The sequence below is a fragment of the Sebastes umbrosus genome, chromosome 15 (genome assembly GCF_015220745.1).
Source record: "Sebastes umbrosus isolate fSebUmb1 chromosome 15, fSebUmb1.pri, whole genome shotgun sequence".
Lineage (NCBI taxonomy): Eukaryota > Metazoa > Chordata > Actinopteri > Perciformes > Sebastidae > Sebastes > Sebastes umbrosus.
This window is the reverse complement of record NC_051283.1, coordinates 28,091,840-28,106,548: the sequence shown is the minus strand read 5'-3', so window position 1 is coordinate 28,106,548 and position 14,709 is coordinate 28,091,840. Positions and strand designations below refer to the sequence as shown.

At 37.4% G+C, this 14,709-nt stretch overlaps 2 protein-coding genes across 2 annotated transcripts in view; one reads left to right on the top strand and one right to left on the bottom strand.

Annotated features, from left to right (window-relative positions):
* The window catches only part of LOC119503753 (zinc finger and SCAN domain-containing protein 2-like), a 681,462-nt gene that overhangs the window by 71,470 nt on the left and 595,283 nt on the right, over positions 1-14,709 (bottom strand).
* On the top strand, positions 500-4,573 carry LOC119503813 (zinc finger protein 771-like). Its single transcript, XM_037795824.1, has 2 exons — positions 500-828; positions 3,067-4,573. Exons 1-2 carry the CDS (start codon positions 630-632, stop codon positions 3,741-3,743), a joined length of 876 nt encoding a protein of 291 aa, XP_037651752.1. The 5' UTR covers positions 500-629; the 3' UTR covers positions 3,744-4,573.

Sequence of the window (14,709 nt, the reverse complement as noted above, 5' to 3'; positions counted from 1 at the left end):
TAATAATAAAATAACAATAATAATATCAATATCAATAATAATAATAATAAGATCATAATAACAATAATATAATAATAATAATAATAATAATAATAATAATAATAATAATAATAATAATAATAACAACAATAATAACAAAAATAATTGGAAGAAAAACAAACACTGATAGTGTGGGGCACTATTTTCACTAAAATCAAAATAAATTTATTTCATTTGTTTTTTGTCATTTGTTTCTTGAAATAATAATAATAATCATAATAATAATAATAATAATAATAATAATAATAATAATATAAATATACTACTACTACTACTACTAATAATAATAATGATAATAAAGAAACACTGATAGTGGGTGGGACTAAAAAGGTCATAGCTTCATTAAATTTAGGAATGTATGTATTATAAATGTTATGAATATTTTGAAAATAACATTACTGGTCAGATTTACAACATGTATTTCTCCCTCCAGTCCAGCAGGTGGCGATGACTCCACAGAGTCTCATCCAGTGAAGAGCTCACTGCGCATGCGCACACAGACATCAACCCGGAAGTGAAGCTGGTAAACAAGCGACCACGACGCGGCTCCGGAGACTTCTCCCGTTTCTAATCTCCAAACTGCCGCCAACATGTCTAAGATCGAGCTGCTGCGGCTGCTCATCAACCAGCGGCTCACCGCGGCGGCTGAGGAGATCTTCGGGGTGTTCGGGAGGACCATAGCGGAGTACGAGGAGGAGATCTGCCGCTCCAAGCTGGAGATAGACCGCCAGCGCCGGCTGCTGGAGCTCCGCAGGAAGCCGCAGGTCTCTCTGCGGGTCAGCCGCTCAGGTGAGTAAAGGTTACCGGTCACTGACCGACTCTCTGCCGGTGAAAGACCTCAGTGAGTCCGGGGGTAAAGCTGCAGCTACAACAGTAGTTAGTGTCTGTTTAAATATGGGAAATACACAAACAATGGTAATAAATACTTTAAAACACAACACAGTAGCCTATATTTTATTATTAAAATAATAAATCATACACCAGCAACCCTGTCAAACGTCTTAAAAAATTAAAATATATTTTTTTATTTATTATTAAAATAATAAATCGTACACCAGCAACTTGGGAAAAAGTCTTAAAAATTAATAAATTAATGGAATTTAAATCTATTATTAAAATAATAAATCATACAACAGCAACTCTGCCAAACGTCTTAAAAAATTAAAATATATTTTTTTATTTATTATTAAAATAATAAATCTTACTCCAGCAACTCTGTAAAAAATCTTCAAAATTAACAGAATTTGTATTTATTATTAAAATAATACATCGTACACCAGTAACTGGTTAAAAAAACTTCAAAATTAACAGAATTGTTATTTATTATTAAAATAATAAATCATACACCAACAACTTGGTAAAAAATCTTCAAAATGAATCGAATTTAAATGTATTATTAAAATAATAAATCATACACCAGCAACCCTGTCAAACGTCTTAAAAAATTAAAATATGTTTTTTTATTTATTATTAAAATAATAAATCTTACTCCAGCAACTCTGTAAAAAATCTTCAAAATTAACAGAATTTGTATTTATTATTAAAATAATACATCGTACCCTAGCAACTTAGTAAAAAAATCTTCAGAATTAACACATTTTTTATTTATTATTAAAATAATACATTGTACACCAGTAACTGGTTAAAAAAACTTCAAAATTAACAGAATTGTTATTTATTATTAAAATAATAAATAGTACACCAGCAACTTGGTAAAAAGTCTTCAAAATAAATAAATTAATGGAATTTAAATATATTATTAAAATAATAGATCATACACCAACAACTTGGGAAAAAATCTTAAAAATGAATCGAATTTAAATGTATTATTAAAATAATAAATCGTACACCAGTAACTTGGTAAAAAAAAATAAAAATGATATATATTCATAATGGAAGAAAGTGGTTGTTTTAGTGTATGTCCACCCCCAACCTGTCTGCCGGTAACGTTAAACATTTACAACCATCATAAGTCCCCAGAGTCCAAAGGGACGTCCTAAAATAACTACACCGTTCCTGAGAATAGTGGTATCCTCCCACCTTTTAAAAAGAAACAACCACATTTGACTGACAAAAGTACATGGTGTCCATCTTTCTTTATTTCACATTGAATATAACTGAGAATTTGCTTTTGATTTACAACTTAACATGGCCAAAGATATTGATTCCCTTAATATTTTATAGCACAATAACTGCGATCATTCTGTAAATCATTCTGTTTCTCCACTTCTCCACTGGTAGTTTTACTGCCCAGTTCTCTCAGGTTTGATGCCGTCACCACGGATGTTAAATGGGATTCAGATCAGGATTCAGATCAGGATTCATAACCACTTGAGAACGGTCCAATTTTTTCTTCTCACCACTTCATGGGTAGTTTTTGATGTATGTTTGGGTTCATTGGTCATTGATGGTGGCGCTACAGCAAACGCCTAAAGTTCAAAACTTTGAATATTCATAACAAATCAGCCGTACATGCATAAATAAAAATTTTGAAGTTACTGGTGTACGATTTATTATTTTAATCGGTGCATGTCTACACGGAGGTTCCTGGGGACCGCCGGCGTTAAAACCTTATATTTTGATTTTAATAAAATGTACCTATATATACATATATTCACGAATATGTAGGATATTACTTCGGACATTCCTGTAATATTACGTCACAACGTCTGCTGTAGTAGCCTTGTGTTTACTACGTGTTTATTTGTATATAGAACAGAGAAGTGTGATCGGATCACAAGTGGTTACTGGAGACGCATTCTAACGCCAGGTGTGAACAGACGTACTGAAAGCTGTCCACTTGTGATCCGATCACTTGTGATGGACACATGTTAATGCCAGGTCTGAACAGGGTCTTTGAGACTCAAGATACAATATTGCTGATATTGGGTAAACAATAATATTGCAAAAAGAAAACAAACACACAGATCTCATTTCTATTTACAACTTTTGAATCTTTTCGTAGTAAAAGTACGACCAGCTTCAGTTTTTAAACGTGTCCTGACTCTTCTTCGTTGTGTTTGGCAGCTTTCTGTGAGCATCAGGAGTGGAGCTCCAGTCTGAGCGAGATAGAGCCTCCTCCCATCAAAGAGGAGGAGGAGGAGGAGGAGGAAGAGGAGGAGGAGGTGCTGTGGCCGGCTCAGCATGAGGAGGCATCTCAGACGTCGGAGCAGAACGACGTCAAGTTCGTGTTGTTCCAGAGCGGTGGCGTGAGAAACGAGCAGGACGACGACCACATGACCTCCTCGCTCTCAAAGCTCGAGGACCTGGAAGACTCGGAGTTGGACCCCCAGCCGGGCACCTCGGTCCAGCAGACCTGCCCGGACCTCGACGAGGACGCCCCCGAAGCTTCAGATCTAGTTTCAGGTAACGGCCAGCTCGACTGTGTCGACCTGGACGCGCCGCTTTCCGAGGTGGTGGACTCGTACATTTGCACCATCTGCGGCCGCGCGTTCGCTCAGCGATGCCACTGGGCCAAACACGTGCAGGTGCACCGCAAAATCGAGACCAAAGTCGACAAGTCGTACACGTGTGACATTTGCGGGAAGAAGCTCACGCGGTTTGACGGTTATCAGAAACACTTGAGGATTCACACGGGTGAAAAGCCGTACTGCTGTGACGAGTGCGGCCGCAGATTCAGCGACAACTCGAATTACAAACGACACATTCGCACACACATGGGACAGAAAACGCAGCAGAGCTGAGGCTGCGGGACTTAAATGATGTGTGAGCGAGCAGGATGGACCGAGGTCGGTCTTAAAACGTTTTTAATTAGAGCGCGGGTCCATCATTATTATTATTATTATAAACATTGCAAAGTAAAACCCAGAACAAATTATTTGACCACAGTCCGTGTTCAGGTTTTAAAAGGTTTTCAGGTTTTATTTTTAGTTTGTCAAAGCGGACAAACTAAAACTAGTTTATTGAAACTCGATCAGAGTCGGAGGAGAAGGAACCGACCAACACGGTCAAACATCATTTTGTTCTGCTGCTATGGAACAAGAGGACGAATATCAGGATTTTATGGCATTTTTTCTTGCGTCAACATTTCATTGTGGATCGATAAATGGACGGGACTTTTCATATTTATCCACGTTGGTGTGAACACGGATCAAGACAAAGAAGAGGAGACATTTATTATATTTTTATATATTTCTAACAGACATTTATACACTGGAGGAAACAGTGATTTTACACGTTCATCAAACATATCTCACAGTCACAGGTGATGTTTGCTGTCAGTTTAGACTTTCTGATATTTGACTTGTTCATGATGGAAGTCTATTTTATTTTTATCTTAATGGTAGCGAGGCGAAAAAAAATTATCCAGCATTCAGTCCTGTTTTTGATTAAGTCGGAACTACATGGAGACATGAAAGCCTGGTTTGTATTTGGGATGCCAGGAACATTTTGATCCCAGTTCAGGGACTCGTCAACTCAAATAAACATGGCTGCCAGTCAACAGGAAGTCAGTGATGCTTTAACAAGACTGTACGACTTTTACTGAAGTAATAAAACCACATGATTGAAAACTAATTTTCACGTTCCTCCCATTGATTCAAATGATTGTGTTTTAGTTTATCAGAATCTGACATTTTACAAAAAAAATTTAACATTGTCATGCATCATGAATCTTATGTGTGAAGGGTGGAACCTGCTACAATAAAAAAAAATTAGGAATAAATAAATTAATAAATAAACACATTTGCCATTAAATGTTCTAAAAATAAATGTAGCCATTAATAAATTGATATTTCTGTTTTAATTTGCTTCTTTATTTATTTGCCTTTGTATTAATTCCCTTATCTACGCTTCTATTTAATTTTCCCTTTTATTTATTTATTTGTCTATTTTATTAATTTTTTAATTTATTTATTTATTTTTTATTATTTTATTGGGAAATGTAAATAGAAGAGTAGATGGATAGTTAAATAAATAAAGAAGCAAATTAAGACAAATATTGGATAGATTTGTCAAATTTTATATTTTAATTAATGCCTACATTTATTTTTAATATTATTGGTGATACATTTAATGGCTTATTTATTTATCGAGTCATATATTTTATTTATTTATTAATTTATTCATTCATTTTTTATTATGACAGGTTCTCATGCAGTCACACATTTTAGTCAGTTTAATTTTCCCTGACACAAGACTTCAGAAAACTTAAGTCTATAATGCCTCTTTTGATGACATAAACCGTGGCTGACAGTTTGGCTGTCACCTCATTTATTTCTGCAGCATGAAATATGTGATCATCACTTTACAAACACTAAAATTGTCTCTGTTAAATATGTTTTAATCTGCTGACATTTGCGGAGAAGTGGTCTATGAGAAGGCCATTTTAATTAATCTTGTAAACATCTATTTATCCTTGAATTCTCTTAAAAAGTTTCCTTCAGGTGAGTCTTGAGAGGGATTACGTGGCTGTTTATCTTCACATTTTGTTGTATTTATCATCTATCACTACGATCGTGTGTTTCTCCCTGTTTGACCTGGAATCAAATTAGACAAATATAAATTGCAATTGCATAACTTGTCAAAAAGTCATCCAAACACTTTCACCCTTTTTCACATAAAATCAGAATGTAATTATATATGCATTTGTAAAAAGATTGTGCTTCTAAATCTGAACACAACAAGGCCAAACAAGATTGGAAAAATTACAATATCATATACAATTTCTATTCTGGGGACACTGAATTTCACAATTTATTAAAAAAGAAAGATGTGAAGTCTGAATCGGTGTAGTCAACGACTACTTGAGCTGCTTATCTGACACCAGCAGATGGCAGCATAACGCTTTATTTAAAACAGCTTCTTGGTAAGCCCACAAAGGGATGGGGAAGTTCATATTCAGCAATTTAATTTATTTTAATAGCTTAATTATTCAATAATTCAGATTATATAAAACACTGCAGCTCTGCAGAGAAAAAGTCACAGAATTAAAGTTGATAATTGAAAATATTTTGTCCGTATGAATTTACTTTGAGTGACAAAAATAGAAAATAAAAAACCTGTACATATATAATTTACTATATGTACTACTGTCGATTATTTACTAAATTAATTGATTAGTTGTTTGGTGTAGAAAATGTCAGAAAATTGTGAAAAATGTCGATCAGTGTTTTTCAAAGCCCAAGACTCTTTTTTAAATTACTCAAACCGATTAATTGATTCTCAAATTAGTTGGTGATTGATTTAATAGTTGAGAACTATTTGATTAATTGTTTCAGTAAGTGCATTCTACCCCCCCATGTACATTATGTAAAAAGCCCTTACCAAATATCCTGCTATGTCGTGCGGATTTGCACTATACCTGGAACTTCCTTAAGGACTTCATTCAAAGCCCCTTGAACCAAACAATGACTTCAGGAACCCCTTTGAAGTCTTTACACCCCTAAACTATTCTGGATTTCCCCTCATGCACACTTTGAAGCCCCTTCAGGACTCTTGAATTCCTTGAAGGACCCCTGGAACATTTTCAGGGACCCTTGCTGCATTCACCAAAAACTACCAGGGACACACCAAGGACTTCTGGAATATCCTGAAGGATACCTGGACAGCAGCCCATAAGTCCTCCAACTTTTGGGACACCATCAATGACTGTGAGACGGTCAGAAAGATTCGTGGAACACCTTCAAGGACTCCTGCAATCACTTCTAAAACTTGTGAAACCCCATCAGTGACTCATGTAACCATCTCAAGGGCTCTTGAGCCTCCTCAGGGATACCCAGGAACCCCCTCGGGGATTCCTGAAATTCTCAAAAATCTGTGAAGGATCAAAATCTCCCGGGACTAGGCATGGAACAATGTGAAAATTTAATTTCACCTATCCTGTATCCTGGCCAAAATAACCATCAAAATATGCCTAACACATAAAACATACTGGAATCACTTTACCTCACATTTTGTTAAGAAACAAACATTTTTTATTGCATCACAGATAGGACACATCCCTTTTATTGAAAAACAAACAATCTCAAATAGTCATGAATCGTTAAGTCCCCCTACATAAATAAAGGATTAGATAATTAGAAATAACAGCAACAAACTCCGACCTTTTATATCACTTCAGAACAGCACTGCGGTATTTCAGCAGACAAATGATGCTGTTTATCTCGGGAGGAATAAAAAACTAATTTATATCCTTTGATTCATTTGACAAAATGAAAATTGGAATGAAAACAATAAAACTCCCATTAACCAGCAGGGCTTTATACTTAATCTGCTGACAATGACAGCAGAATATAAAATACGCTGTCTGTTGTAACCGACTGGTTATGGAGGAAAATACTTCCTTAGTTCAGTTTGTTTGAGTTAATAACTTCGTAAAGGACCTCTGGATCTACTGGTGTCTTTCCAACTTCCCTGGGACACCCTCAAGAACTTCTGAACCCAACAAGGACTTCTGGAACGCTACAGATTTTGTAACTCATTCAACATTCAAGAACTCCTGTTACATCCCCCAACACTTCAATCTTGAGGGTATTGCACTCAGGTTAGTGCCTTGAAAGACCCCCCTTACCCTTAAGGACTCCTGAAACACCTTCTAGGCACTCTAGATGTTTCTTAAGAACCCAAGGATCCCCATAAATAACTTTTAGACTCCTGAAGCTTCTTCAAATATCTTTGGGACACTCATAAGGATCCCTCAAGAACTCTTGAACCCACCCAAGATTTTCTGGAGTTATGGAGCACCCTCAAAGACCTTTGCTGCCCCTTCAAGGATCCCTGTAAAACCTTCATAGACTTTGGAAAGGACCTCTGGAACATCTTGAGGAACTCTGGAATGTCCCAAGGGACTCCTGAAAGACCCCCAAAGATTCTTGGAAAATCTTTTAGAGTCCTGGAATGGAAACGACTCACTCCTACAACTTTCTCAGGCATCTCGGGATCCCCATCAAGAACTACTGGTTTCTTAAACCATAAGGAACCATTCCTGAGCCAATGAACACCTGTGACTCATTCAAGAATTCCTGTGACATCCTCAGAGATATTGGGCACTGGGAATTCCTGAAATCCCCTCGAAGACTTGGAACACCCCCAGGGCACCTTTGAATCCTTCAAGAACTCATGAACCCACCCTCTCGCAAGACATTTTGTCAAGGAATCAGGCACTCCTGTAACACCCGCAGAGACATTGGGATTTCCCCCTAAGGACCTTTGGAACATCCCACTGGAACTCCTGAAATCTCCTCAAAGACTTGGAACATCCCCAGGGCACCTTACAACTTTCTCAAGTCCAATTTGTTGCACATCACAAACTACTGGTCTCCCGATATTTCTTCAGACACCCTTTGGGACACCCATAAGGCCCCTAGAACCCTTCAAGAAGTCATGAACCCACCCACTTGCAAGATGTTTTGTCAAGGAGCCAGGGACTCTTGCAACACTATCAGAGACTTCAAAAGTTCCCTGTAATGACTTTTGAAACACCCTGAAGACCCCTGAAACCCAATCCAGGACTCCTGAAACTTTCAGGAAGGGATTGCCGTCCGTTTCAGGAATCCTGAAACAAGTCTAACAATTTCCGAACACATTTCGGGCAACCTAGAACTTCGTCAAGGGCCTCTGGATCCCATTAAGCCCCCTGGACTCTTAGAAATCCCTCAAGGGCCCCTGAATCGAATCCCCTTCAGCCCTTTTTGACTGCTTCAATGTATCCTGGAACCTTGTCGTGGACAAGAGCACATCTCAAGGACTCCCAAAATCACCCCAAGAACTTCTGGAGACCTTCAAGGATTCCACGTTTGTACACTCAAGTGAGTATGACTGGTTGTAATGGTCTGACTCTGTAAGGTGGAACTCTTTATTCTGTTTTTCACTCACAACTTCAAAATCCACAGAAATAAGAATCACTCTACTCCGAGGAATATTCCACAGTAGCCTTTATTTACACTGTCATCCACATTGTTAATTAATAGCAGTAAGGTAAACATAATAGCGTTTGACATTATTACATTGTCATTCTGGCGTGGCCCACCGGGTGGCGCTGTGAGTCCATCATCAGTGATGTCACAGCGTCTCTGTTCCCCCCTCTGTCTCTCTCTGGCTGAATCACAGAAAGCACGTCTAGAGGACGGGAACGGAGAACCACGAAATGAATAAACAAATTTATTTTCAAGGTTACAAGTGCATCCTCATACAAAAAATCCTTTTTATAAAATGAGCCGTGGTGTTTATTTTCTACAGCGTCCTCGTAGTAGCACCCAGTGAAAACATTCCTAAAGGACCATTGAGGAGATCATAAATGAACAGCATCTTCTTTTTAAAAACATTTTTTTTAATCAAGTTTCAACTATTCATGGCAGATGGAGATTCTTGTTCCTCGCTTTGTCTTTGTATGAATGCAAACCAGTTTCCTTATGAAGAATCTGGACCAGACCACTCTTGGATTTCAATGTAAAACATTTATAAAAGATGATCTCTGCCCTTTGTACTGCAAGATGAAAAATACTGACCTGATATTTCTGTTATACTCTCTCTTCATTGTAGCTCCTGGCAAACAACACTCACTGTTCAATGTGAAAGTGAGGATACTGCTGAGAAGAGTGATTATGGAGTGATTTAAAGGACCATATAGGTACTTTTTATATATTTTTTTTAACCAGTTAACTACAAGTTGCATTCTCTTTACATCACCACTGACCATTTCCCAGCGCTGGGTATCGTTTGAAAATCTCTAAAATCGGCAAATTATTGATTTAAAACAGGAACTACCTGAAAGAAGAAACTGTTTTTGGACACATTTCGATTACTATCAAAAAAGTACTTTGATACACAGTTATACCATTTTCCACCTCAGACCATGAGTTGCAAGATTGTTAAACAAATTGGCTGCAACCAATTATTGTTTTCATTAGGGCTGTCATTAGGGCAAATTCGTTTTAACTCCACTACTTTCTTTAACGCAACTTGCAATTTTTAGGTTGTAGCGGGCTGTAGCGGGTTGTAGTTTTAAAGTTAGAGTGAAGATACTGGCATCATATGAAACTAGAAAACGTAAGGAATACATTGGTACCAACCATGTCATACTAGCTTATATAACACTCCAAACTTGCGCAAAATTTTGGCGAGGAAAAACTGGCTTGGCTATTTTCAAAGGGGTCCTGTTGTTGCCTGTTGGGCTGCAGTTTGCCATGTTATGATTTGAGCATATTTTTGTACCTGTGAGGGTTTCTGGACAATATTTTTCATCAACATTTGAAAATGTTGATTAGTTTTAGTCACATTTTAGTCATTTTTATCCTCAACAACTCAAAATGTTTTAGTCACCGAAAAAGTCATTCGATTTTAATCAAAATGTTTTCTCTCTTAATTTTGTCAGCTATTTTTTAAATTTAATCTTAGTCCTGTTCAGTCATCAGATTTTATTGAACATTTTTGCCATTTTAGTCAAAGTTATTTCACATAAAATGCTATACAGACAGAGAGAGACAGAGAGACAGAGAGAGAGAGAGACAGAAGTGATAAAAAAAAGATTTTGGTAAAGTTTTTAAACTGCATTTTAGTCTTTTTTCGTCAATGATATTGCACATTTGATATCATCACCATTAGTGTTTAATGACGTCGGTGTCGTCTCGTCATCCTGTCGTCTTAGTCATGGGGAAAAAAAAGTCGAACATATTTCGTCATCGTTTTCGTTAAATGAACTCTGTTAATATGGAGCAAGTCTTTGCATGTTGACTTCCATTGAAAAGAACAAAAGGAAACTGATCTAAAGAGTTGTTTGTGTTTTGAAAGGTTGGTCAGCAGTAATGTTAAGTAAATGCAATGGGGTAAAAAGATTGAAAACCAGCACTGCATTCCTTTAAATTGCACAGAAACATCCGACTCATGACCTCCTTTGTGAGGTGACAGAACTGACTCATTATTTCTTGTTCTGTGGACACTTGAGAAACCATCAAATCCGCCGCAGACAAGAGAGTTGATCTGCTGTTCTCATCGTGAACACGGCCCGTTAATTTAGACTTTGATTCATGCCGGTAGCGTCTTCCCAGTGACCAGAGCAACACTAATCTCTGATAACTATCAAACAGTCCCAGGCAGACGAGAGATTCGGGTCGGAGATGAAAGCGGATGATGTAACCTCTTCAAATAGGAACCGTGACACCGATCCCCCCCCCGCCCCTTTACATGAAGTAGAAATCAATATCCAGCTGCTGCTCTGTCCTCTCTTATTAAATCTGAACAAAAACGATCACTCAGTCTGGTTTGAAAACGCCAGCGCCCGCCTGGTGATGCCGGACTCAAAGTTGCATCATTTTGGTGCAGAGCTCCAGCAGACACTTCACTGACGCTCTTCTGCGGCATCACCGCGGCTTCGTTATTGCTTAATCTGTGCCGGGAGTGTGCGTCCGGCCAGCTGAGCGACTCAGATAAAACTAAAAAAAGCAGTCGCTGGATGTTTATCTGGCTCACCGGCAGCCGGGAACCAAACGGGCGCTTAAAAATGACCTGAAAGAAAGTTTAATAACTGACATCAACTGGCTGCTTTTTTATTAGATTTTTGTGCCGCCTTTTTCTGTTTCAATATTTCAGAAATCCTAATTTCCTGACGGGACCTGAAGAGGTCAGTGTTCATATGATTTTACACTGATAGCGGTTGTCAACTTTTACTCGGTGGTTAAAGGATCAGACTGGTGTTTCGCATGCCACAGCCTGTAATTAGACAGCAGGTGTTCTTTAGCGTCAAAAGTTCAGTCTAAAAAAATCTTAACTCGAGGTCCACTTACAAGCTTTTTCTAAGTTACCATCGTCCCACAAAATACAACTATCTGTCAAAACTAGAGCTGTCAAAGTTAATGAGATAACACGTTAACGCAAATTTGCCACTAATTTCTTTAACGCATGAACGCAACTTGCGACTTTTAGGTTGTAGCAGGCCCAGTTTTAAAGCTAGACTGAAAATACTGGCATCATATGAAACTAAAAAACCTAAGGAATGTAAGGAAAAGTGTCCGAAAAATGTCTGAAAAAAAGTCTAAAAAAGTTCTGAAAATGTCCCAAAAAAATCCGAAAATTGTTTAAAAAAAAAATCTGAAAAAATCTCAGAAAAAAAAGTCAGAAAATTGTCCGAAAAAAGCCCCAAAACATCCGAAAAATGTCCTTAAAAAAGTCTGGAAAATGTCCGAAAATTGTCCAAAAAAAGTCAGAAGAAAAGTCAGATACTGGTATCATATGAAACTACAAAACCTAATGAATCCATCAGTACCAACCATGTCATACTAGTTTGTCATGAAGGAGGTTAAATAACGCTCCAAACTTGCGCTACATTTTGACAAGGGAAAACTGTCATGGAATGAAACTCATAAAAACGTTGGGTTTTTTTTTTCAAAAAGCTTTCTATTAATACCAATGCATCATTTTATTTCCAACATGTCCAATTTTTTAATTTTATTGCTTTTTTAAAATATTAGTTTTGGGTAATGTATTTCCATTTTAATTAATATTATAGTAATTGTCTGATTTTTATTTCATTGCAGTCCTGAAATGTTTTTTTGTCGTCCACTCCCATGTTGATAAGAGTATTAAATACTTGACAATTCTCCCTTTAAGGTACATTTTGTACAAATAAAAAATGTGTATCAATCATAATATTGCAAACTGCAGCCCAACAGGAGTGGACAAATATGCTGCTTTATGCAAAAGTATGTATATATTTATTACTGGAAATCAATTAACAACACAAAACAATGACAGATATTATTGCGATTAATTGCGATTAAATATTATAATCGACTGACAGCCCTAATTATAACGTGAGTCAGTTATGAGATAAGTTTGAAAGCTCTGAAAAACGGCAGTAAGTGGACCTCGAGTTATTTTTTTCTTTTTGTCAAATCAGTCATTTCTTCATCAGTTTTTAGTTTGATCACCTTCCTTTCAGACATTGGCGTCTTAAATTTGTATGAAAAGTCAGGCGCTGAATATAAAAGTTTTAATGCACAAAACTTTATAACTTCTTTTTTACTTTTACATCATCAAACAGTCCTGGCTTGTTGTTTGTGTTCTGGTTTTGATTTATTTTGTTGATTTTGTCTCATTAATTCACAGCTTTTCTGCCGTTGATTATCCGTTCTCAGATGTCAGAGCCTCCCTCGAACTCACCGTCAGGAGCTCACAGCTTCTTAACCGCACGTCGTTAACGCAACTCCACCGTGAAATATAAAAGTGAGTGATCATTCATTCACTTTTTGAGGCAAGATTCTTGTTTTTAATTGTCCTGCTGTTGACTTTTTATGTGAGTCTGTACAGATGTTTTATAACACACAAAAAAACCCTGAATCAATACAAAATGTTTGTGAATATGGTCAGCAGTAATATAAAGTGTGCATTTGCAGCTAAGGGGATAAAACATGCAGAACCACCAGGAGGTTCTTTATGGGTTAGTCTTGGCAACAGTTTCAGTTTCAGGCTCCAGAGTCTCTGCAGTTAAACTCTTCTTTTTTTTTTTGCATTCAAAACTTAAAGAAATGATCACATTCATTTTCTAGACAAACTTTTTTACCAAACCTGCACGGCAACATGTTGAAGCAACGCAGGAAGTCAACTCTGTCAGCTGTTTGGATTTCACCATCAGTGCTTCAGTTCCATGCAGCTCATCGTTTTATATTTACAGGTTGTTTCGTCCCCCGATCGCTCACTTTTATTGCTGTTAGCCGGCAGCGTTGCTCGTCTCCGCTGCCTCAAAATGTTGCCTGTGTGTGTGTTATACCGTTAACCTCCGACCCCTGCAGTTGTTTGGTTCGCCTTTGAGGCCTTTTGAGTGGCCAAACGGAAGAAACAGCCACAGAATATAAAAAGTGTTGTCGACCGCTGACAGACGGCGGGAGGTAAAAGTAAAACAGGAAGCGGCAGATTCTCTTCACAGTCGGGTATTTTTAGACCGTCTGTGAAGAAACACTCCCACAAACTGCAGACTGTGGTCGCGCTGGGAAGTCTGTAAAAAGAAAAAAGCTTTCACCCAAGTCACCACAGAAATAACCACTGTGGTATCCAGCCATGCAGAGAGGTTAGGTTTTATTAGTCTCCCAGAATAATAATCCATAGTCAGCAGTTTTCATTCAGACTGCTTAATACTGAAGGAATAGTCTCTCCAGTAGTCCGTATTTCTTCGTCCTAAATTAAATACGACCTCACGTTGATCACGTTCACACACCGACTACAAAACCTTTTTCTGTCGTTAAAGTTTTCGGAACTGGTTTGATTTTCTGAGGGCTGTCGAAGTTAACGCATTTTAGTTTTAACGCCACTAATTTCTTTGACGCATTAACAACATTCTGTCTTTTGGAAGATTTAGCGGGCTCAAACTAGCTTGTCGTGAAGGAGGTTAGATAATGCTCCAAACTTACGCAAAATGTTGACGAGGAAAAACTGGCTTAGCCATTGAGCATATTGTTTTATGCTAAATGCAGTACCTGTGAGGGTTTTTACACAATATCTGTCATTGTTTTGTGTTATTGATTGATTTCCAATAATAAATATAAACATACATTTGCATAAAGCAGCATATTTGTCCACTCCCATATTGATAAGAGTATTAAATACTTGACAAATCTCCCTTTAAGGTACATTTTGAACAGATAAAAAATGTGTATCAATCATAACATGTCAAACTGCAGCCCAACAGGAGTGGACAAATATGCAGATTTATCCAAATGT

Coding starts and splice junctions, on each gene's coding strand:
- LOC119503813 (XM_037795824.1), top strand. CDS start 630: ATGTCTAAGATCGAGCTGCTGCGGCTGCTCATCAACCAGCGGCTCACC. Junction 829..3,066: donor TCTGCGGGTCAGCCGCTCAG/GTGAGTAAAGGT, acceptor TGTGTTTGGCAG/CTTTCTGTGAGCATCAGGAG.